General features: G+C 35.4%; 1 protein-coding gene and 1 long non-coding RNA gene across 7 annotated transcripts in view; both read right to left on the bottom strand.

Moving 5' to 3' along the window:
- The window catches only part of LOC110255429, a 79,015-nt gene extending 73,628 nt beyond the window's left edge, over window positions 1–5,387 (bottom strand). The window contains exons 1-2 of one of the 5 annotated variants that reach the window (XR_002335624.1): window positions 5,179–5,387; window positions 2,370–2,427 (exon numbers count right to left, since the gene is read on the bottom strand). This is a non-coding gene — a long non-coding RNA (uncharacterized LOC110255429). The remainder of the gene's footprint in view (window positions 1–2,369; window positions 2,428–5,178) is intronic. The other 4 variants (XR_002335628.1, XR_002335625.1, XR_002335622.1 and 1 more) reach the window with 4 other exon arrangements.
- Window positions 10,716–23,590, bottom strand: part of CAAP1 (caspase activity and apoptosis inhibitor 1) — a 44,259-nt gene continuing 31,384 nt past the window's right edge. For both annotated transcript variants that reach the window (XM_021062724.1, XM_003121874.5), the window contains one exon: window positions 10,716–12,123. In XM_021062724.1, the coding sequence (XP_020918383.1) occupies window positions 11,777–12,123 (347 nt within the window). In that variant the 3' untranslated portion in view covers window positions 10,716–11,776. The remainder of the gene's footprint in view (window positions 12,124–23,590) is intronic.

Below are 23,590 nucleotides of genomic sequence, written 5' to 3'. Positions count from 1 at the left end.
AGCATGGTCAAGGATTGAACCCGTATCCTCATGGATACTAGTCGGGTTTGTTACCACTGAGCCACAATGGGAACTCCTGAACATAAAGTTTTCTGACATTTTTTTTAATTTGCAGGGTGAAAATAAAACAAAGAATTTTCTTTTTAAAGTCTCAAATAATGATCAGTTACTGAAGAAAATGCAGACATGCAGAGCAAGAAAATGACAAAAGAGCAATGGAAAGAGTTAATGTCAATAGTGAAGTGAAAGAAAAAAGGGAAGAAAAGTAGACAAAAGACTGACTAAAAATGTTGGTTAGGGAGTTCCCCTTGTGACACAGTGGAAACAAATCCGACTAGGAACTATGAGGTTGCAGTTCTGATCCCTGGCCTCGCTCGGTGGGTTAAGGATCAGGCATTGCCGTGAGCTGTGGTGTAGGTCACAGATGCGGCTCAGCTCTGCTGTGGCTCTGGTGTAGGCTGGCAGTATAACCTGATTAGATCCCTAGCCTGGGAACCTCCATGTGCTGCAAGTGTGGCCCTAAAAAAAAAGCAAAAAAAAATAAAAGTTGGTCAGTAGGGATGGTTCAAAACAGACACACCAACCAAGCTAACGTTGGATCCCTAGGCCTCCTATCAATCTGCTAATTCCACGTACTCTAAATATAAAGTTCATTCTCCTACCAATCAAGACTCTATTTTCTGATAATACCTAGCTAATAATGACACTTAGTTTTAAATTAATTCACAACAAAATGTGCTTAAGATTGACAACTCGAAATGTTTAAATAGTTTTGAGAAAGAACTACAATTTAAAGTTTCTGATTTCTAAATCAATGCACCTAATAAATGTTCCTTTTGGAACTCAAAAAATACCTACTAACAAATGCCTATCCTCCACTAAAGACTAGCAGCCTTTTAAAAAAAAAAATCAATTAACATACAGGTGGATATGAAAACCAAGTTCTTATAGTTGTCACTTGTTGATGTAAGCATGTTCCATAACTGGGAGGGACTAATTACATTTAATCAACACAGAAAACAGTAAGTATTTATATGAGAGTAATTTTTACCATAGGCTAAAAGTCACATTAAATTCTGAAAAAAAGAATCTACAGATTAGGTAGAAAAAGATGATATCTTAAGGTGTATTTTAAAAAGAATAATCAATTGCATGAACATATATTTTTAAAAAAGAAAGAGATGGAATGACCAGCCAGTGGGGACCTGCTGTACAGCATAGGGAACTCTTCCCAATATTCTGTGATAATCCACATGAGAAAAGAATGTGAAAAAGAATGGATGTGTGTATATGTATAATTGAATCATTTTGATGTACAGCAGAAATTATCACAACAATGTAAATCAACTATACTTCAATAAAACTTTAAAAAATGAAAAAGCAAATAAAAATAGGAGTTCCCATTGTGGCTCAGTGGGTTAAGAACCTGACATAGTGTCCATGAGGATGTGGCTTTGATCCCTGGCCTTGCACAATGGGTTAAGGATCCAGTGTTGCCACAAGTTGCAGTGTAAGTCACAGATGCAGCTCAGATCTGGCACTGCTGTGGCTCTGGCATAGGCCTGAAGTTGCTGTTCTGATTTGACCCCTGGCCTGGGAACTTCCATATGCCATGGGTGCAGTCTTAATAAGAAAGAAGAAAAAATAAGTTAATAAATAAATATATACATAAAGAGAGAATTCCTTGTCCTCCACAGTTTCATGAATATACAGTACTTACAGTTATCATCTTTGGTTCTGTCTCATGTGGCTACAGGAGAAGTTTGATTAACTAGTATGCAGCAAAAATCTTTTTGCAGAATGCATAAGTATTCCATTTATGCACATAAATGTTAATGGAAAGAACTTATAAAACATGAAACCTGATCTAAAAATGAAGTATTTTAACCCCTGAATTTGGTTGTAAGTAAGATAAACATAATAAACACTTTTTCTTTTTACATACTGCATATTTGATGTAAACATAAACGTGGAAATTTATGTAACTGTGAATAAACCAAAGGTATAATCAGATTTTAATTTGATATCCTAGTGTTCTTGATATATTCTCTTCTTCCATGTTTACTAATAGAAAAATTCCACAAATAAGCTATTACACAGATATTACATAGTGTAACATTGTTTCATAGCTCTCAACCTATCTTTTAAACTAAAAGACAGAAAAAATTTACATAATAATGGTACTAATATTTTCTGAATCTCTTTTCAGGCAGAGAGTTTGATTTTTTGTGACCATGTTATAATAGACTGACAAACATATGATAATACCAATTTTTCATTAATGCAGTGATTTTAAATATCACATTAAAGATAAATCTTATTAAAAATCCTACACCAATTGTATTTAGAAGGAAAAAAAAATCAGTTACCAAAATTGTCACTCTCTTTGGGACTCCAAAAAAATATGTTCCAGGCAGAGAAGATATACTAAAACAGAAGAATAATGAAAAAATATAAATTATTCTAAGAAAAAATTATTTATCCTTTGAAAGTGACACAGTGAGTTCAATTCTCTTCCAAAAACATTTAAAACATTAAAATATTGGTTCTCTGAATCTATAATGTCATTTTTTTTTACAAATGACTTTTAGTCTTAATAGAGTAAAAAAAATTTCAACTGACAATAACTGTTATAAGAATATACCCAAAGCTAATTCCTTTGCTATTAAGGAACAATGCTAATTTGTATTGTTACATTTAAGCTAACAAATACTTCTACTGAAGAAGATAAAAAACAAGCTTTGCTTTTAAATTTTTTTTTAAAAGTAAAAACTTAAGAAAAGACCTGTCAAAATTAACAAAATAATTGTAAGAATACTTTGAAATAATTCAGTAAGATATATATACAAATATATATCAGGTCTCCTTGATATAAAATACATTTTTTATTTGTATACAATGAAGACTAAATATCTATTTTAAAATGACATTTTAAACAGCGGAGCATCCTGGGAAGATAGTGGTAGCAAAAGCAAGAGTTTTTGAGTCTACATAAAACCAGGTAGAGCAATGAAAAGAAGAACCAAAAGCCACAGGCAACAAGACTAAGTATAGATATGGCACAACCTCAATATAAAAGTATGTGAAACAAACCACTAACAAGTCATTAAGACCATACTATTAGCACTTCTATAGGAGAAAACAAAAGGAAGTCAGCTGGGCATCACACAGACCTGATAACAGGAAACGCCCAAAATGAGTAGAAATTAGGTGAGGCAATTTAATACAGCAGCTGAAGCTGAGAGGGGTTTTCCCTCTAATAACAGCAGGTGAATGCAAGGATAATAGTGAGACAAAGGAGCCGGAGCTCTCTAGACTCTAAGCACTCCTGAAACAGACCAGCCAGGGCTTTCTTCCAGGACAGAGTCCCACTAAGGAGAATCACTTGGTTGTGGAATCGAAACTGATCAGGATGGAGAAAATCGACAGATGGAAAGTGAAGTTCAGGGAAAAGTCGGCAAGGGAAACAAAGCTGGGAAATCTCTGAAAGCAAGGCACCATATTTTGAACATTACAGAACAAAAAACCAACAAAGGAGCATGAAGGTAGAAAAACTAATCTTAACTAAGTTCCTTTTAAAAGTTCAGAAAAATGATCTCCATAAAAATGAGAACCAAACTATCAAGGTCAAATCCTATGCTATATTGTTATAAACTTAAAAAGAGAGATAGCGAATAAGGAACAGAATAATATCCCTCCAGTCATTAAAAGTAATGTCCAGAAAGACCTATAAGAATATATCAAAACTGTTACTTTATATTTTAAAATGAGATTAAAGTCATTAAGAAAACAATACAAGCCATAAAAGAACGAAATAGGAATCAGAATTAGATATGAAGGGACAGAATTCAGGGAATAATTACACATGAAAGAAAAAAAATCATTCCAGAAATGAGAACGAAACTAGAAGGAACATAGGAGTGAATAAACACAGCAGATAATGCCTTAAGAGAATTAGGTGAAAAGGAAAAAAATTTAAACACAAAACGAGGATCAAAAAGATTCACAAGAACTTGATATGTACTGAAGATAGGCAAAGACACATGGCAAATGACAGGAAATCCAGAAGGAAACCCCAAAGCAAGGGCAAAAGAACAAATCCTATAGTAATTCAAGCCAACGTTTGTAAAATTAAAAAGAATGTGAAATTATATAATAATACAGCACAGGTATATTTGAAAATATCAATACAATACCTAACACCAACACATATTATAGTAAAAGTCACAGGTGAAGGAAGAAAAACATATGGTCACACACAAAAACCAGCCTCAGGTATCACCAATTCTAATCTGCCCTCATCCTTGTCTACACTGTTCCTCTCAGACCTTTCCACTTGTAATCAATTAAACATGAATTTAAAAAACAAAACAACTTAGAATTGACGAAAGCAAAAGCAAGTTAAAAATTCAAGTAACAACTGCTTCAAAGTATACTTTGCCACTGCTCGCTCATAAAAGTCTGCTAAAATGACAAGAAAATTTCAGAAGCTGAAGCACAAATAAATGAGTGGGATTGACTTAGCATGTGAAGAAGGTTGCAACCTTAAGGCCTGTAGGAAACCCAGAAGCAACTTGATTCTAAGCAGAAACCCAAGTAATTGCTCAGTAATGAAGGCCCCAGGTTCCTCCAAAGTCAGAGCAGAGAGGAAAACATGCAAGTTGATCTCACAAACCCACTCATTCACCAACTCCACAGAAGACTCTGGGAAAACAGAAGCATGAGACTCTGAACTCAAGATACCAAGCCAGGGTTAGCCTACTGAAACAGGGGTGTTTAGTAAAAACCCTTAGAATAAACTGTGGCTATCCTCAGCCAACCCAAAGAAAAGCAAACTCCACCAATTAACAAGCCTCATCCACAAACAGGGCATCCAGTTTTTTAGTCTTACTCTTACTTACAAAAGCAGCTAAATATCACCACAGATTTAAGAAAATTTAAGAAAACATCTGAAAGCAAAACAAACAAGAGGAAAAATTAAATTGAAGGAACAAGAAGGCAAAAAGCAGAAGAAAAGTGAAATCAACCACTAAAACTAACATCCTCAGAGAGGTAAAATGTTACTTTCAGGAAACTACAGAGCACAAGGCCAAGGCAAGGGCTAAGCAAGGCCTGACAGAGTTAGCCATTAAAGAAAAACAATGAGCTCTTTTTAGATTCTGTCAGCTTATTACTTACACAGTGAGAAAAACAGTAGTCAAAGGTGTCAAGTCCCTGTGGCCCTTGTGTAGGGTGACACCAGTAAAAGGAACCAGATGTAACAGGACTGACACCCTGGTGCTGAAGCCCCAATGCCAAGCTGCATCAAAACGATTTTATAGCTTGCAGCTGTGCCCTAAATGGGGCAAGATAGAAAGCCTCGGGTCTCCAGGGAAACAGGGAGGCAGCTGGGAAAACTACATTCTTCTGCAAATCAGGAAAAAATGGAGATGAGAAAATGTTCTTTTGACAGCTCTTCTTAAGACTGCTTGTCTGACCATGTTCCGGGAAGGATCACAGTGAGTTGTACCAAGACTTAAGCCAGGAGGTTCAAGTCTCCCTCCACAGCCTACCATGATACGTGCAAGGTCACCAAGATGACCTATGTTTCTATAGGACAGGATAAAGCCACTGTCCTTTAGAAACAACATACTGCTACTTTTAAAAGGGAAATATTCAGAGAATAAGAAAATCTTTTGGATATTAAAAATATGACAAGAAAACATTAATCATTGGAAGAACTGGAAGAGAATGTTGAGAAAGTTTATGAGAAAGCAGAAAAGGACAGTGAAAAATAAGAAATTTAAAAATCAGGCCTAGATATCCACATCTTAATAAAAGGTGTTCTAGAAATAGCAACTAGAAAAAATTAGAAGAAAGGAAATTATCCAACAAGTAGTATTTAAAAACTTCCCAGAACTGAATGACATGAATTTCCCCCTTAAAGAGTCCATCAATAATTAAGCAAGGATGAAAAAAGATCCATCCTCTAACACATCATCAAGAAATTTCAGCATACTGGGAATAAAAATAGGACCCTAACAGCTTCCAGAGAAACAGGACACAAATGAACTCTCGACAGCTTCACGGAAGTTGGAAGGCACTAGTGCAATTCTGTAAAATTCAGAACAATTTCCAGCCTAGATGTCAACACTTACATTTCAATGGAGTATATAGATAGAACTGAGCAATGCTGAGTCACACCAATGAATCAAAACAATTTGTTTATGCATTCTTTCGCAGGAAGCTGTTGGAAGAGGTACACCACCAAAATGAGGGAGTAAACTTAAAGGAGGAAGACAGGATTCAAGAAATGGGATGTCCAGGAGTTCCTGCTATGGCTCAGTGGTTAACAAATCCGACTAGGAACCATGAGGTTGCAGGGTTCGATCCCTGGTCTTGCTCAGTGGGTTAAGGATCTGGCGTTGCCGTGAGCTGTGGTATAGGTCACAGAGGTGGCTCAGATCCCACGTTGCTGTGGCTCTGGTGTAGGCCGGGTCCCCTAGCCTGGGAACCTCCATATGCCGCAGAAGCGGTTCTAGAAACGGCAAAAAGAAAAAAAAAAAAAAAAAAAGAAAAAGAAAAAAGAAAAAAGAAACGGGATATCCAGCATGAGCGAGGTGAAAAGCAACCAACCTAGACTGGCACAGGACAGCAAGCTCCAGGAGGAATGTCTTTAAAGAAAAAAAAAGGTAGATTATATAATGTGTTTGAACCTGAGAAGACAGTGATGCTTCGGGGGCTGGGGGGAGGCAGTTAGGGTATAATTTAACAGCTACTACTGAGAACACTGAGCAAATGAAATAAGGTCATTATAAATTAATTCCAAAAAGCTTAAAACAAAAATTAGAAAAAAAAGGAAATTAGAGATACCTCATAGCCTAGTTGTGAATAATATTCACATAGTCAAATTAGTATAAATATTGAATGCTAACTTAACCAAAACCCATGATGTAACTTCACTGTATTGGGAGGATGAAAGAAGCTACACTTTTAGGGAAGAAGAAGAAGGAATAGAGCTTAATCTTCATATTCCAAAACAGATGAACAGATAAAATCTAAGACTGAAATATCAAGGAATAGCAAAAATTCATGTTACTTAGAAATACAAATTTGTAAAGGGGATAAAAGATTTGAAAATGGTTACCTCTCAGTAGCAAGAAGTGGTGTAAAAAGAATAGGAAAGACGAATACTGTTGTTCATTAAAAGCTTTGGAAAAAATTTTTTGACTTAAATCTATCTACTATTATTTTGAAATAAAGCATTAAATTAAAGATTATCTAAGTTTATGGGCCAAAGTGAATAATTCTAGACACTATACTTAACAAGTGATCCTAACAATAAAGACTTATAGGTAAAAGAAAAAAAACAACCCCCAACACTATATCTAGCAACACTATAGGACCAAGAAAAATCAGATTGTTTCATTTTGAATAGAGGGAAGGGGAGGAGAAGAGAAGTGGTAAGAAATACTTGAACTCAAGAGTTCTCTAGGTTTACTAAATGTTATAGTGTTCTCTACTGGAATCACAAGATATATCATTACAGCAGAAAGAAACCATCTATTGGCTAATGATTCATTTCCCCCATTTTATAGTTTCTTATCCAAAGTTACACAGATGGATTGGGCAGAACCAGAACCCTCTGTTCTTAACTCTCACCCTCTTTTCATTTTATCACAATTCATTTTAGAATAATGATTAAATATTAAGGAAATTGAGTTCTTGATATATTCATTATCGCTTTTTATTTTAAAAAGGAAGCCTACCTGAAGATTAAAAAATGTAAAAATATCTATTAAATTAAAGCATATGGAGTTCCTGTTGTGGCGCAGCAGAAATGAATCTGACTAGTATCCATGAGGATAAGGGTTTGATCCCTAGCCTCGCTCAGAGGGTTGGGGATCCGGTGATGCTGGAGCTATGGTGTAGGTCGCAGATGAGGCTCAGATCCCCGTTGCTGCAAGCTGTGGTGCAGGCCAGCAGCTGTAGCTCTGATTCAACCCCTAGCCTGGGAACTTCCATATGCCTCGGTGCGGCCCTAAAAAAAAAAAAAGTGTAAACCATGTTAGTCTTTTACTTCTAAAGAATTAAACAGATACAGACTCTCTTTTCCTACTTTCCATGATGAAGTAGAACTGAGAAATTTTTTTTTTAAAAGCTTTTAGGCTGCCATCTATATTTTGCCTGAATTGTGGATTCACTCCTGCTTAATCTGCCTTGAAAATGGCATTAAATTCTACTCCAGACAGATGTTGGATATTTGGCTATGTATTTTTTAATATGGCAGTTCTTTGAAATTTGTTATGATATATACTTTATGTAGGTATGATTTAAAAAGTAATAATTATAACTGAAAAAAGAAAATGGCATTGAAAAATACATGTTTTGACCCCACAATCCCACTCTTGGGCATATATCCGGACAAAACTCTACTTAAAAGAGACACATGCACCTGCATGTTCATTGCAGCACTATTCACAATAGCCAGGACATGGAAACAACCCAAATGTCCATCAACAGATGATTGGATTCGGAAGATGTGGTATATATAGACAATGGAATATTACTCAGCCATAAAAAAGAATGACATAATGCCATTTGCAGCAACCTGGATGGAACTAGAGACTCTCATACTGAGTGAAATGAGCCAGAAAGACAAAGACAAATACCATATGATATCACTTATAACTGGAATCTAATATCCAGCACAAATGAACATCTCCTCAGAAAAGAAAATCATGGACTTGGAGAAAAGACTTGTGGCTGCCTGATGGGAGAGAGAGGGAGTGGGAGGGATCGGGGCTTGGGCTTATCAGACACAACTTAGAACAGATTTACAGGAGATCCTGCTGAGTAGCATTGAGAATTTTGTCTAGATACTCATGTTGCAACAGAACAAAGGGTGGGGAAAAAAAATGTAATTGTAATGTATACATGTAAGGATAACTTGATCCCCTTGCTGTACAGTGGGAAAATAAAACAAAAACAAAAATAAAAATACATATTTTATTGCCATTTGTATTACTGTTCAGATGATTCAGAACACCTTTATTCAGAAACCTAATCACGCCCTAGGATCTAACAATTTGTTGAAAGTAGATTTGGGGAACAAGATTCATAAGGAAATGGTATACTGCCCAACAGTTTTAAGGAACTAATGGTATTCAACAAAAGGATTTGAGGAGGTTAGCTGATTTTTCCATACGTAGTATATTACACTCATAACCTAGTGATAGGTTTTTAGAATATATCTGAGTGTGTGGATTAGCAGGAACGTCAAAAAGTGGGTCAAGGTCTAATGCAGAGGACCCATGATTATCAGTTGCCATCTATCATTCAAGACGGGTCAGTTCCTAATCAAATATCAGAATTACCCGACTTTGGATGGAAAATTAGGTTGTCAATTTTTTCTCTTAATTACTAATTAAACATTGACTAAAAATTATCTTTACTTTAGCACATGGGAGGAACTAGGCATAAAATGAAGTAGCGCTCACATCTTTCTTTGTCTTTTTTTTTTTTTTAAGGGCCATGCAGCATATGGAATTTCCCAGGCTAGAGGTAGAATCAGCTGCAGCTGCTGGCCTTCGCCACAGCCACAGCAATGCAGGATCCAAGCCTTGGCTGTGACCTACACCACAGCTCATGGCAACATGAGATACTTAACCCACTGATCAAGGCCAGGGACCGGACCCACATCATGAATACTAGTCAGTTTCGTTACCACTGAGCCACGCCGGGAACCCCAGCACTTGCACCTTTATTAATCAGTCTATTTCAAATCTACACCATAATGCTCCTATACCTTAACAGTTTAAGATTCTGAACAGGACTAAACAACTTAGAGGTAGTCAATAAATACCTATGAACTGATGATTTAAATGACAAACCGATATATATTCTGCCATTAAGTAATGTCTAAGGCATTTCTAAAATAACCTTATTCCTATTCTGTAAAGGCATTCATTTTCAAAACCTCTCAAGTCTTTCAACATTATAAAAAGAGAGATAGGGTAGATATTCCAAGGTAGGAGTCTAAGTAGCCTCTAATATGTTCAGCTCATTCTACCTCACACACACCCACTCTAGCTCAAAGTCCCCTAAACCATTCTGCACACTGAATAGAGCAGATACACAATGCTTCATGAAGGTAGTAACTTTAATCAGCTACAAAGTACTCAGACCTTTTTCTATTCCTTCATGTTTAATCAAACAAATGTCATTTACTGCATTTTATAATTAGTAAGCAGCAATAAAGTTTATTCCACTCTACTTTGTTATTATTCTTTTGGTTAAAGTTGAAATAGAAAAGTGATTTTTTCATCTTGAAGCAGCAACTGTGAGAAAATTTAAATCATATCCATGTTTATCAGCCTAAGAGGAGTATTTCAAATTATATAGGCCTCTGTGCTTCATTAGAAGGATTCAGAGAGGGAAAAAAAAAATGACAGAATTATTTATTTATTTATTTATTTATTGAATTTTAGAATTATTTAAAGGCATGTTCAGGTAAAACAATGAAGATGAATTTCTAACTGCAAATCTAGTGTTTCATAAATACTATTTCCATAAGAAACCCTCTAAAATTTGCATATAATTAAGCCAGCTAATAAAATACAATCCCTGTAAGTTTTATGTATAAGGAAAATCCTCATATGACACTAGAGCATGGTTTATATGTAAAATATACTGTATTTGTTAGCAAATATAAAAACAACAGTTCCAGACTTATATTTTAGAAAAAAAATTAATTTATTTTAAGAGTCTCAACCTAAATTCATTTTGGTATCAAACAACTACAATTAGTGGTGGGGCAAAAAGCATCCATAATTATGGCAGGATGTTAATTTATTTACAAAAACTATACAAAATTAGATTAATTATAACATCAACTTATCAATGCTTCCTGAAATTACTTTTGGTTTTGGAAATATATCAAAAGTCTTTAGCTCCAGAATGATAATCTTTATTATTTTTAATTCATGGAATTATAGCACATCAGATCTTCAAGCAAAAACATCAGATGAAAGCCAGTACGATAAAATAGTCTCCTTTTCCTAATAGCTTGGAATGTAAATGAATACATGTTCCCTTTTTATTGAAGGAAAAAAAAAAACGACCTAATGTCCAATAATAGCAAATACCTGTTCGAATGGCTTGTCTGCTGGAATTAAATTTGGGCAATTACTTCTACATTGTTAAAAACTGCCTTATATTAGGTCCTTTTTCCTTTTATTAAAAAAAAAGCTTTTCTCATTCATTTTGAATCTCTAAGCCTTAAAACTAAAAATGTTCCTCAGTTTTTTTGAACTTTATATATTTTAAAAGTGCATAAAAGCATAACTAAATTTAACTGTTAACAAACCTAGGAACTGTAATTTAATATTCTATCATTAAATATAGGTAGCCTAAGGAGAACATGCTTGGTCAATCTTTCTTAAATGTTTAGGTGTGATGCCAAAACATTTCAAAATAAAGAAAAAGAAAAAAAATATATCACCATGACTCCTTCCTAATGGCTTTTCAGATATTAATTTGCAGATATAGCTGAATATTCATCTAACAAAGTATCCAGGTTACCCAATGATATTTGCCATGAATTCTGAAAACAGCAACATTATGTAATACAAAAGTAACAACACAACAACAAAAACATGTATTTTAGACATAAGGCAAATTTATCTAATAAGAGTTACAGAGAAGTATCATGTAAGACCCCAAAATAAACTTTAGATACAAAATTATATGACATGGCTTTGTTCAAACACATCTAATATTCACTCAATTTAAATAACTAGGCTGGCTTTTTTATATCACCAGCTTTCATGAGGGCTTTAATAGCTCTTGCCCTCATCTCAAGTTCTAGCAGCTCCAGCTGCTGTGCAGAAGGCTGAACATCTTCAGGTGGAGGAACAGTCAGGGTGGCTGCTTTGGGTTCTTTTGGGCTAGATTCTGCCAGTCCCAGAATTTCATTCACACTTTTCTCAATGTCTTTCTCCAGGTCATCTATCTGACCAGCTTCACTTTGGACTGTATTTTCTGGGACCTCAGGAGCAGCTGCTTCTTCATTGCATGGACCTTCTATGTCGCTGTCGTAAGCATCTGCATTTATACTGAGTACATCACTATCTTCCCCTTTGCCTGTAACAAACAAAAAAGGGAAAGAACCATGTAACCTAAGAGGCCTGGTCAAAATTTCCTTTCTATTTATGCTGCTTTAACCCCACCACCCCTCATGCAGTCCCAAATACATTCCATAATACCCACTTTACCCCCTTTTCCCCTGACTCAACTTTGAAAACAGATCTAATTTAATGTAAACTTTAATGTAGTTCTCATTCCAATTCAGTAGAACATGGAAGCACTGGGAAGTGAATACCATCATATGGATGTCCACAACCAATTTTCCTAATTAAAATGTCATAACACTCTAGACCACAGAGAAGCTTCTAAATTACAAAACGTTGACAGCCTTTGGATAGAGCATTGCTTATTACTGAAGAAGTAAAATTCCATTCAAGATGGAGTTTAAAATACTTTGCCTTATAAACCACAAAAAATGAAAAAAACATCACTGTTAAGCTGGACACCATGTGCATTGCAATTGTACCAAAGCTTTTCATATCCTTTTTCAAACACTTTGTTCTAAATCAATAAATTAAAGAAGAATGCCTTAGGCCATTTTCTAAGATAAAGTAAGTTTTCATCAAGAGGATTTTAATTAATACAGTTAGTATGCCATAATTTTTAAAAATGCATTTGTTACAAAACTTCTAAAACTGATGCTAAGAACTTGCATATAAACACAGATTGTACAGACTGTAGCCGTCAACCACCTTGGCCGTGGAGCATTATTAAAGTCCATGAGTCATTTACAACGGTGAGTGCTCCTTTATACCTCCAATTTGCTTTTTCCTTTTTTTAGGGCCACACCACAGCATATGGAAATTCTCAGGCTAGGGGGTGAATTGGAGCTACAGCTAGCTGCAGGCCCACGCCACAGCCACAGCAATGCAGGATCCGAACCACATCTGGGACCTACACCACAGCTCATGGCAACATTGGATCCCCAACTCACTAAGTGAAGCCACGGATTGAACCTGCATCCTCATGGACGCTAGTCGGATTCATTTCCGCTGTGCCACAACAGGAACTCCTATGCTTCCAATTTATTTGTCTTTTAAATTCCAACTATGATTTTTAAAAAGAAAGTAATTATCCCCCAAATGTTGGCTTTGTTTTCTTATAATAGGGAAAACATTTACAAAACACAGATTGACAGATGGAAAATTCTGATAGTAGAATCATAATTCTACTCCACGGATTTTAAAACAATTGCTTTACTGAACTTGACTGATTTTCCTGCATCCAAATTATTAAAAAACTACCTCTTACTCCACAATTAAAGTGGAAAATGAATCAACAAATTATCTGTGTCCACAAATAGAACTTGTAAAAAAAAAGTTCCATTTTAACTATTTAATGCCAAAGAATATTTTACATAACTCCTCAAAGCAACAAATAATCTACAAATAGCTACAGAAAAATGAATATAGCCTTTTAGGGTAAAGAAATAAATGTTTTACATAAGTATTCTAATTTGAGACAAAAATTTAAGAAAAGTAATGCTAAGTTGTTCACAGTCTCAAAAGGTTAATAGCCACTGATTCTGAGTGAAAATATGCTGTTTAAAAGATTATAAAAGTTTTTAGAAAAAATGTGACTTGGTTTTTCAGATTAGAAGCTGTTGCCTAATAATGAATGAAGAACAATATAATGAGTGGTGGGGAGAGAGGGAGATTCTTAGAATATCTGAGTACTAATCCTTACTCTGCTATTAATAAGCATGTGATTTGGGGAAAATCCCTTACTTTTTCGGTTTTTCTCTTCTGCAAAAATTAAGGCAGAGTTCCCACTGTGGCTCAGCAGTAATGAATCTGACTAGTATCCATGAGGATGAGGGGTCGACTCCTGGCCTTGCTCCGTGGGTTAAGGATCCGGAGTTGCTGAGCTATGGTGTAGACTGTAGACACGGCTTGGATCCATGTTGCTGTGGCTGTGGTGTAGGCCAGCAGCTACAGCTCCCATTTGACCCCTAGCCTTAGAACTTCCATATGCCAAGGGTATGGAACTAAAAAAAAAAAAAAAAAAAAAAAATTAAGGTAAATTCTCCTAGGATATCCCTAAAGTCTAGTATCATACAAGTAAATTAAGTCCATATAAAAATACATAAAATGGTAATATTTTATTTTTTTATTTTTTAAAAGGCAATATTTTAAACTATTTTCCTTTTTTCTCCTCCTAAGATATAGATATCACTTATCTTTCACTTAATGTATTTGTCATCTGGATAATAATCCACAAGAACTTCCTACTAGCCAATGAAAGTAGCCAATGAAAGATCAGTAACAAGTCAGTAAATCATTGTCTGCTAAAATTTTTTTCACCAGAAAATCTTTTTGGCAACAGATTTTCTAGTGAAAAGAAGTATATTTGTAATGTTAAGGCATTATAACTAAAATTCACTTTTTATCTTGGGTCCAGGGCATCAGTCTGTAATGACACAACTATGGAATATCTTATATGCTAAATCACAAAATTTGAAGTAGCTGTACTTTTATGAAATTAATCTGTTTTGATCTATATGCGGGTAAATAAAAGAATGATAGCAAGGAGTTCCTACTATGGCATAGTGGGTTAAGGATCCAGCATTGTCACAGCTGAGGCTCAGATTTGATCCCTGGTCCAGGAATTTACAACTTCCATATGGTGTTGAGTGAGGCCACAAAAAAAAAAAAAAAAAAAAAAAAAGATGGGGTAACTTAATTTCATTAAGTAAGTAGAGAATATACATTAGTAGATCCTGAAAACATACATGGAAAATCTTCTAGCTGACTGTCATAGTCATAAACTATCAAGCTTATATTTCCTACCTAAAAGGAGTATAGGGGTATACATAAGTACAGATAATTTTAAATGAAATGGATATTATGTTCATCTTTCCCCCCACCCTCTGGGAGAAGGTCCACAGTTTTCAAACACTTTTCAAATAGCTAAGAATTTGAGCTATATATTTTCACTTAGTTCAGATCACTTTTTAAGCCTACTTATAGAAGCTTATTTTAAAAGTGGCCACAGCTAAAGAGCTCCTCTGTCCTAAGCTTAAAATAATGAAATCCTGGGAATTCTCATGTAATACAGTGAATTAACGATCCAGCATTGTCACTGCAGTGGCCTGGGTCACTGCCACGGCATCAGTTGATCGCTTGCCCAGAAATTTCCATATGACATAGTGTGACAAAAAAAGATATAATAATAATATAATAATAATATCCTTATTTTATAAAGTTATCAGCACCAGAGATTCACGATAAAAATGGTATACTCACCCTTTCAATGCTTCAAAAGAAGAAAATCTTGAAAACATTTTTTGATTTGTATTTTCTTTTTTCTTTTCTTTTTAGGGCTGCACCCATAGCACATGGAGGTTCCCAGGCTACAGGTCGAACTGGAGCTATAGTGGCTGGCCTACACAACCGCCACAGCAATGCTGGATCCAAGCCATGTCTGTGACTTACACCACAGCTCATGGCAATGCTGGATCCCCAACCCACTGAGCAAAGCCACAGATTGAACCCTTATCCTCGGATATTAGTCGGGTACCTTAACCACTGGGCCACAATGGGAACTCCTGATTTGTATTTTCTATGGGTTTGTTTCAAACATTTTTAGGGGTCAGACATGGAGTTTATTTATTTTTAAAACAGAAACACGTATACATATAATTCATTGAAGAAATGATGCTCTATAAATTCATTATTTTCCTCTATTTACAATTAAAACTTTCCCAAATCTAAGTGATTGAGTTCTCTGTAACACAGTATTGGTAATTGCATTCACAAGTTCCATCTTCCCTTACTACCTGCACCATGGAGGCCAAAGCTTTGCAGAATTTGTACCTGAAATAATTTAGCATAAGCACTTCATTTCACAAATGTGAAAGCAAGATAAGTAACTTGGACAATAAATACAAACTATTTGAAGGTCTAGGGTCATACTTCAGGTCTTTTCACTATTTCTTAATTTTCTTTATTCTACTGACTCACTTTTAAAGTATAGTTTGCAAACATGAGTACATTTTCAAAGATAATTTAATCTCATCCTATTAGGAAATTGTAGGATTCTTCATTACCAATTATGATCCTCAAATGGGAAGGGAGTAAAATGTGTACATTCTTTCTTAAAATTAACTTTAACCTACAATGCCTCATTCTAAGTCCTCAAAATATCAGTGTGGTCATGTTCTGTCCCTCCACACCCCCTATTCTGTGTGTGTGTGTGTGTGTGTGTGTGTGTGTGAGTGTGTGTGTTCAGGGAGAACTGAGCACCCATTTAAATTATATGAGAATTCTACAAACAAAGAAGCATCTCAAATTTTCACACAGACTTGGGAATCTGAGAGTAACAAATCAATCTCAGGAAAATTATTTGTATTCTCTAACTGAAATAAAAACTTTCAATGTATGCATGATGTTAAACTAAGACTATTAAAATCCACCAGGAAAAATAAAAGATAGTTGGGCCTGAAGTAAAATAGTACAAATGTAATTAAAAGTTATTGAGAAAAAGTATTCAGACTATTAACTGTTAAAGACATCATAATCAAAAATGACTCAGGGAAGAGAGCAAGCATAAAATTAGATCCAAGTTACTGATGTCACAGAGGAGCAAACTAACTAAAGTAACTTTATGCACAAACAAACAAGAGGATATGACATACTCCTTACATTAATTATGCTCCTTTATATATCTAGTAACATGGGTTGTCCCTAAAATACTACATCTCATTTAGAGAACTTCAGAGAAAAGCAATATAAAGGAAGAAATAAAGCAAATAACTTAAGAGGAAGGATTAAAGAAGTTTAAGAACTTGACTAAGCAATAGTTACAGGAAGACAAAGTACAAGTTAAAATATTTTTCAAGAAAAAAGTAATAAACGAGTTCAAGGGTTTACTAAGCACTCATCTCTTATGGTTGATACCTTAGCCAACTACTCACGAATATACATTCTATTCCATTTTACTCTGGTCTCCATAAGTTCATCATTTCTCTTTTGTTTTCCAACTTGATTCAGGCCCTAGTCAAACTCTGAACTCAAGTACCAAAGATTTATTTAAATAACAAACCAATCCACCTAGATTCAATATCTATAGACAGTAAAATGAATCAATCATTATCAAAATTCATCACTAACACAGATGAATAAATGGAATAATTTATCAGAGAAAATATTTACTTATAATATTTATGAGTCATAGTTATAAACATGAGATAAAACCATAAAGGGAAAATATTTAGCAACTAAACAGAACAAGAAGAAAAATTACAACCTCAAAAAATAGTACAGTTTCAGTATTTAGAAAAGAGTACACTACATAATAGGAAAAGTTAAAATGCAATTCTTGTATTATCATCTGTAACAAACCCCAATGCTTGAGAGCTGCAGGGATTTCCTAAGCCAGATAAAGGAAAATATTTTATGTTTTAGGTTTGCTTTTTGTTAAAATAGAAGTTTTAATTACCTAATGAAAGTAAACAAACACAAAAGAATTACTAATCACACATTTTGAGTGATAAAAATTAAAAAGAACTTTTAAGTTATGCCAGCATATTTAAACCTTGATAGGGCCTAAAATATTTCACTTGCTAATAATTCAACATGTCAGAACAGTTTTGGTGCAAAAAATGAAAGCATACCTAATGTTATGAGTGACTACATCCTCATGAAACTTCTTGATACGGCTTTTTTGGCATGTGAAAGTTCCTGGGCCAAGAGTTAAACCTGAGGCACAGCAGTAACCCAAGCCGCAGCAATGACATAACCATTAGACCACCAGGGAACTCTGCGGGTGAGTTATTAAATGAAGCCAAGAGACAAACCCTAGAATGTGGAATGATTAAATATCTGTCTGAATTCCTGCTAAAGGGCAAATTGAGCACATGTATCTAACTCCCTTCCCTATAAGGAACCCACTGAAGTGACAGAAGATACTTAAAAATAATAGCAAGAAAACTGTAAATTAACTGAGGATGAAATTAACAAAGATCAATCATTCCTAAGTGAAACACAAAATGGAAAATTCACAAAAGAAACAAATCAACAAAGCTAAATAAAAATGTAAAACTTCTGAGAAAGAAAATACACTATAAAGACAATTTTCAGACCTACAAGAAAATATCAGCAAACCGTATTTTTTAAAAGGACAATTGTAAGATATATATGTCTAGGTATCATTAGAAATAACTAAAAATATAGGCAAAGGATTGAAATAGCTTAAGCATTTCACAAAATATGAAATATAAAGGATCAATAAATATATGAAAATGCTCTAGGGAGTTCCTGTTGTGGCGCAGTGGAAAAGAATGTGACTCATACTGATGAGGACGCAGGTTCGATTCCTGGCCTGCCTCAGTCAGTTGGGGATCCTGAATTGCCGTGAGCTGTGGTGTAGGCCACATACAGTTCTTGGATCCTATATTGCTGTGGCTGTGGTGTAAGCCCACAGCTGTAGCTCCAATTCAACCCCTAGCCTGGGAACTTCCATATTCCACGAGCGCAGCCCCAAAAAAGCCAAAAAAAAAAAACCAAAAAACTTTTATCTTTAAGAGATATATATCATTACTAAAACATTTACAAATGAACTGAAAAGCTATAGTTTTTGCTTTAAAGTAATCTAGTGGTAGAAAGCAGGTAGGGGTATAGATGAAAAAAGATTAGATATAGGTAGATAACTGTTGAGGATGGAACTGAGTACATGGGAGTTAATGTTCCTACTCTTTCCTATTTTTGAAAGTTTCCAAAATAAAGTTTTTTTAAGCTGATTTTTATTGAGAAACCTGAAACATCTCTGAAAATATTTTTAAAATATATATACATCTTCAAGGAGAAAATGAGAAAATCAAAATCTAGTATTCTTAATCAAGCAATCAGAGAGCTGGTTATTAAAGGGGTTAAACTATTTTACTTTGTTTTCTCTTTTAATTAGTTTTCTCATCTGATTTTAAGTTATCCATGTTCAGTGGTTATGCCATTTAGAAGAGCACATTTCATCATCCTTCCCTCTAGAATCTTAACTCTCCAAGGACTCCAGTGTTATCAATCTATTGGAATCTCATTAGTAACAAAGCCTATGATACATTGGACAGCACTGTTATGCCTCCATGGATGTCTTCAACTACAGATAATTTTGGTTTTATAAAATTTTAAATTTTAAGTTATAAACAACACACTTTTATTGTACTCTCACTGTAGAAAGTTGGCTTGGTAACTTTTTTTTTCTTTTTTTTTTTTTTTGCCTTTTAGGGCTGCACATGTGACATATGGAAGTTCCCAGGCTAGGGGCAAAATTATATCTGCAGCCACAACTACGCCAGATCCAAGCCCATCTGTGAGCTACACCACAGCTCACAGCAACACCACAGCTCACAGCAACACCGGATACTTAACCCACTGACTGAGGCCAGGGGTCAAACCTGCATCCTTATGGATATTAGTCAGGTTTGTTACCACTGAGCCACAACAGGAACTCCAGATAAGTGAAGTTTTAGTGAGTTCCAGCCTTTTCAAGAAACCAAGACTTTATTTTCTGGGGAAAAAAAAAAAAGTCTTTTTAACATATAAGAATAATCTTTCCTGAAGAAGGCTTCAATCTTCCCCTGAGCAAAACTCACGGAACTTGGCTATTTTTTTTATGTAGCATTTTAAACTATCGTTATAAATTTAAGTCCATCATGTTAACCATCATACTCAAAATTTAATCATGTTATAAACTGATTATTACTCATAAAGAAGGAAATGCAAACAACTTAACAAAGAAAAACTGTCTAGTATTCTATCAAACCCCTTGAACTATCCATTGAACTTCTGGATAACTGAGTGTCTACTAGCCTGTGAACCTAATTAACTTTCAAGAAACACAAACCCAGGAGTTCCCGTGGTGGCGCAGTGGTTAACGAATCCGACTAGGAACCATGAGGTTGCGGGTTCGGTCCCTGCCCTTGCTCAGTGGGTTAACGATCCGGCGTTGCCATGAGCTGTGGTGTAGGTTGCAGACGCGGCTCGGATCCCGCGTTGCTGTGGCTCTGGCATAGGCCGGCAGCTACAGCTCTGATTCGACCCCTAGCCTGCGAACCTCCATATGCCGCAGGAGCAGCCCAAGAAATAGCAAAAAAAAAAAAAAAAAAAACCACAAATCCAGAGATTATTCTAAGAATCAATTTAAAATTAATCAATATCTATTACATACGCCAAAGTGGTGCTATAAAGGCCAGAGAAGAAGTAAGCCTTACAAAACACTACAGGTAGGATAGACCAAATATGTGTGGCATGATTTAAGACCAAAGTTTTGCCTTCATGGTGCTTGTGTATGCTTAAGACATGAACATCACACTTTAAAGTGCTAAATTGTACAATATAAAGTATAATAGGATTTCAGAGTATGTGTGGCAATAGGGAAAAGACAAGCTCTTTATAGACATGTATTATGAAGCAGGTCTTAGAAGCTAATAAGTGATATTGACGGGAAGGAAACTCCAAGTGTAAGGGGCAGAATGGACAAAGGCAAAGTGCTAGGTGTAAACTCAGTACAATACATGAGCCTAACAGAATAAAATGTTACATGTGAGAATATATACAAGAGTATTACCTAAAATTACTGCCTCTGAAGACATCACTATTCTATGACAAAAAGCAGCATATGGACCCCTGCCAGCCTTTAAAATGTATCATGAAAGTGAGTATTTGTGGTCTCCTCGGGATGCACAAACAAGCTAACACATGAGAGATTCTGACTATAATCTTTCCTCTAGTAATCTGAAAGTAAACAGGAAGAAAAAAACTTTAAATATAATGCATCATTTCTCCTACCATCTGATTAAAAGCAGGATTTCAACAGAATAAAAGCCTGGTATCAAATTCTTGGAATGGGGGATTCCCTGGTGCCTCAGCAGGTTAAGGATCCAGCATTGTCTCTGCTGTGGCTCAGGTCCCTGCTGTGTTGCAGGTTCGATCCCTGGCCCAGAAACTTGCAGATGCCATGGGTATAGCCAAAAAAAAAAAAAAAAAAAAAAAAAAAAACCTAGAAAGAAAAGGGGGGAAAATGAAAAATGAAGACAGAATAGGATATTTACAAGCACTGGGGTTTAGAATCAGGCAACTATTCTTCCCAAAGATCTGTTGGAACTTAGGATTTTTTCTTTCTTTCTTTCTTTTTTATCTTTTTAGGGCCGCACCCACAGCATATGGAAGATCCCAGGCTAGGGGTCAAATCGGAGCTGCAGCCTCCAGCCTATACCGCAGCCACAGCAATGCCAGATCTGAGCCATGTCTGTGACATACACCATAGCTCACTGCAATGCCGGCTCCTTAATTCACTGAAGGAGGAAGGGAACAAACCCGCATCCTCATGGATACTAGTTGGGTTTGTTACTGCTGAGCCATGATGGGAGCTCTGGAACTTAAGAATTTAAAAGGACATCACACTCAAATATTCTACCAGTAACATCTCAGTGCTCTACAATCTATCCATCCAAGGAAGGTGTGCTCAAACTCATTGTCTACTTCACAAACTGCCATGTTTTCTGTGGCATTGCTCTAGCTTGTTTAAATATAAATATAAGCTTAGAAGGAGATACTAAAGACTTGATTCAAATTTTAGATAATGTAAAGCTATATTTCATATATACATGAGGTAGGCAGCCAGTTGCTATCAGTATGCCAAAAAGGGGGTAGTACATTTCATAAAACAGAAATCCTACGCTGAAACTAAAAACATTTTCATTACAGAAGTAGGAAAAAACAATGTATTAACTGTCAGTTTCACCCTAATTCTTTCTGCAAAATAAAATGTGTGAAAAGCAGGTAGTGGGAACCTTTGTAAAAAATAACTATGCCATTTCAGTGTATGGTATTGAAGGTTGAAAATGAAGTAAAAAAAGTACCCTGTATGTTTTTAAAATGGTTGGAGAAAAGGTATAATCTCATAGGGAAGGATAGTTTAAGAGTGTAGAAAGATGCTCAAAAATAAAACTCTAGCCAAACATCAGTTATCCAAATGAGGGAATATCCAAAGAAATAAAAGCTACAGAAGAACCTCTATGATGACCACACATTTTACAAAGGGCACATAATCATAGATTAATGTAAAAGACTGGAATGAATCTATACAAGTAATATAAACAAAGTTAAAATCTAAGGGTAACAAACTAAAAAATGATTCAGTTTTGTTAAGACAAAAAGGAAAACAAGCTTGTAAGCAATTTACTCTTTGGGGTAGGTGGTAGACTATTAATGGGTGAATGTAAGTAGTATTCTATTTCATACCTATCTCCTTTTAAGAACAAGGTACTTACTAGACAGGGTAGAAGAGAAAGAAGGAATTCTTTCAATCATCTATCCATCCATGTACTTATTCAAAAGAATATAGGTAACCCCTATGAACAAGCACTGAAGACTTAAGAATCCTAAAACATAATCCTTTGCCCTACACTACCTATATTTAGGAATTCATAAATGTTTCCTGAATTGAAAACAATTATTAATTACCAGGCAGCATAAACTTATAATAGAAGTAAATAAAAAGGCAATAGTGGTATGAATGAGGGCACTGAGAGAAAAGGTGAAGTGAGTACATTAGGAAAGACCTCACCAATTTGGAGATGTTTGATCTTAAAGAACAAGTCGTTTGACCTAAATAAGAGCACAGCTCAGGTGTGAGTAAATATAATCTCAAATTTGAAGAAACTGTAAGACAGGTATTAAAACTTGTAGTCACAATTGACAGATTTCCAGGCATATTGTGAGATATACCGGGAATTAGACACATGATACAGCAACACAGGTCTGGTTTTCAAAAGAAGATGACTTCTCTAAGACTACAGTACAGTAATCCTGACACCAATTCCCAGTAAACTCAAGATTTATCAAGAGTAATGCTAATTAGACAGATTAGGTAGCATTTGATCAGGGATCAAAGTAATGTGTGGCGACTCCCATGGTTATCTTGGGGCAGAGCACGCAGGCAGAAGAAATAGCAAAGTCCCTGACACAAGAGTGCTTAGACTGGAGATGAAAGCAAAGATGAAGGAATAGAGGGAACAGAGGGGAAAATGACAGGTCACATCACATGGTACTACCCATATCATACCATACCATACCACATGGTACCAGCCGTAAGAAGGACTGAGATGGAAAGCTACTGCAAGGCTTTGATAAGAACAGTGACATGACCATTCCTACAGTTTTCAATAGTCATTCAGACTAGTGTGTGGAAAAAAGACTATAGGAGAGCCCAGGGAGAAATACAGTGATCAGGATGCTCTAAAGAATCAACGCCAGAATACTATGGCTAAGAAGAAGTGTGAAATGGTTGGATTCTGAATATTCTGAAAGTAGAGCTGACAAATGTTGTTGACAGAGAAAAACAGACTCAAGAATGAGTTCAAGGATCTTGGCCTGGACACCCAGGATGTAACTGCTCTTTATGGAGATGGGAAAGACTGTAGAAGTAAGGTTTTAGGTTTTGTTTTGTTTACTTGTCTGTTGCTTTT

The sequence above is a fragment of the Sus scrofa genome, chromosome 1 (genome assembly GCF_000003025.6).
Source record: "Sus scrofa isolate TJ Tabasco breed Duroc chromosome 1, Sscrofa11.1, whole genome shotgun sequence".
In the NCBI taxonomy this organism is placed as follows: Eukaryota; Metazoa; Chordata; class Mammalia; order Artiodactyla; family Suidae; genus Sus; species Sus scrofa.
The sequence above is the reverse complement of the archived record's forward strand: the minus strand, read 5'-3'. Positions and strand labels throughout refer to the sequence as shown.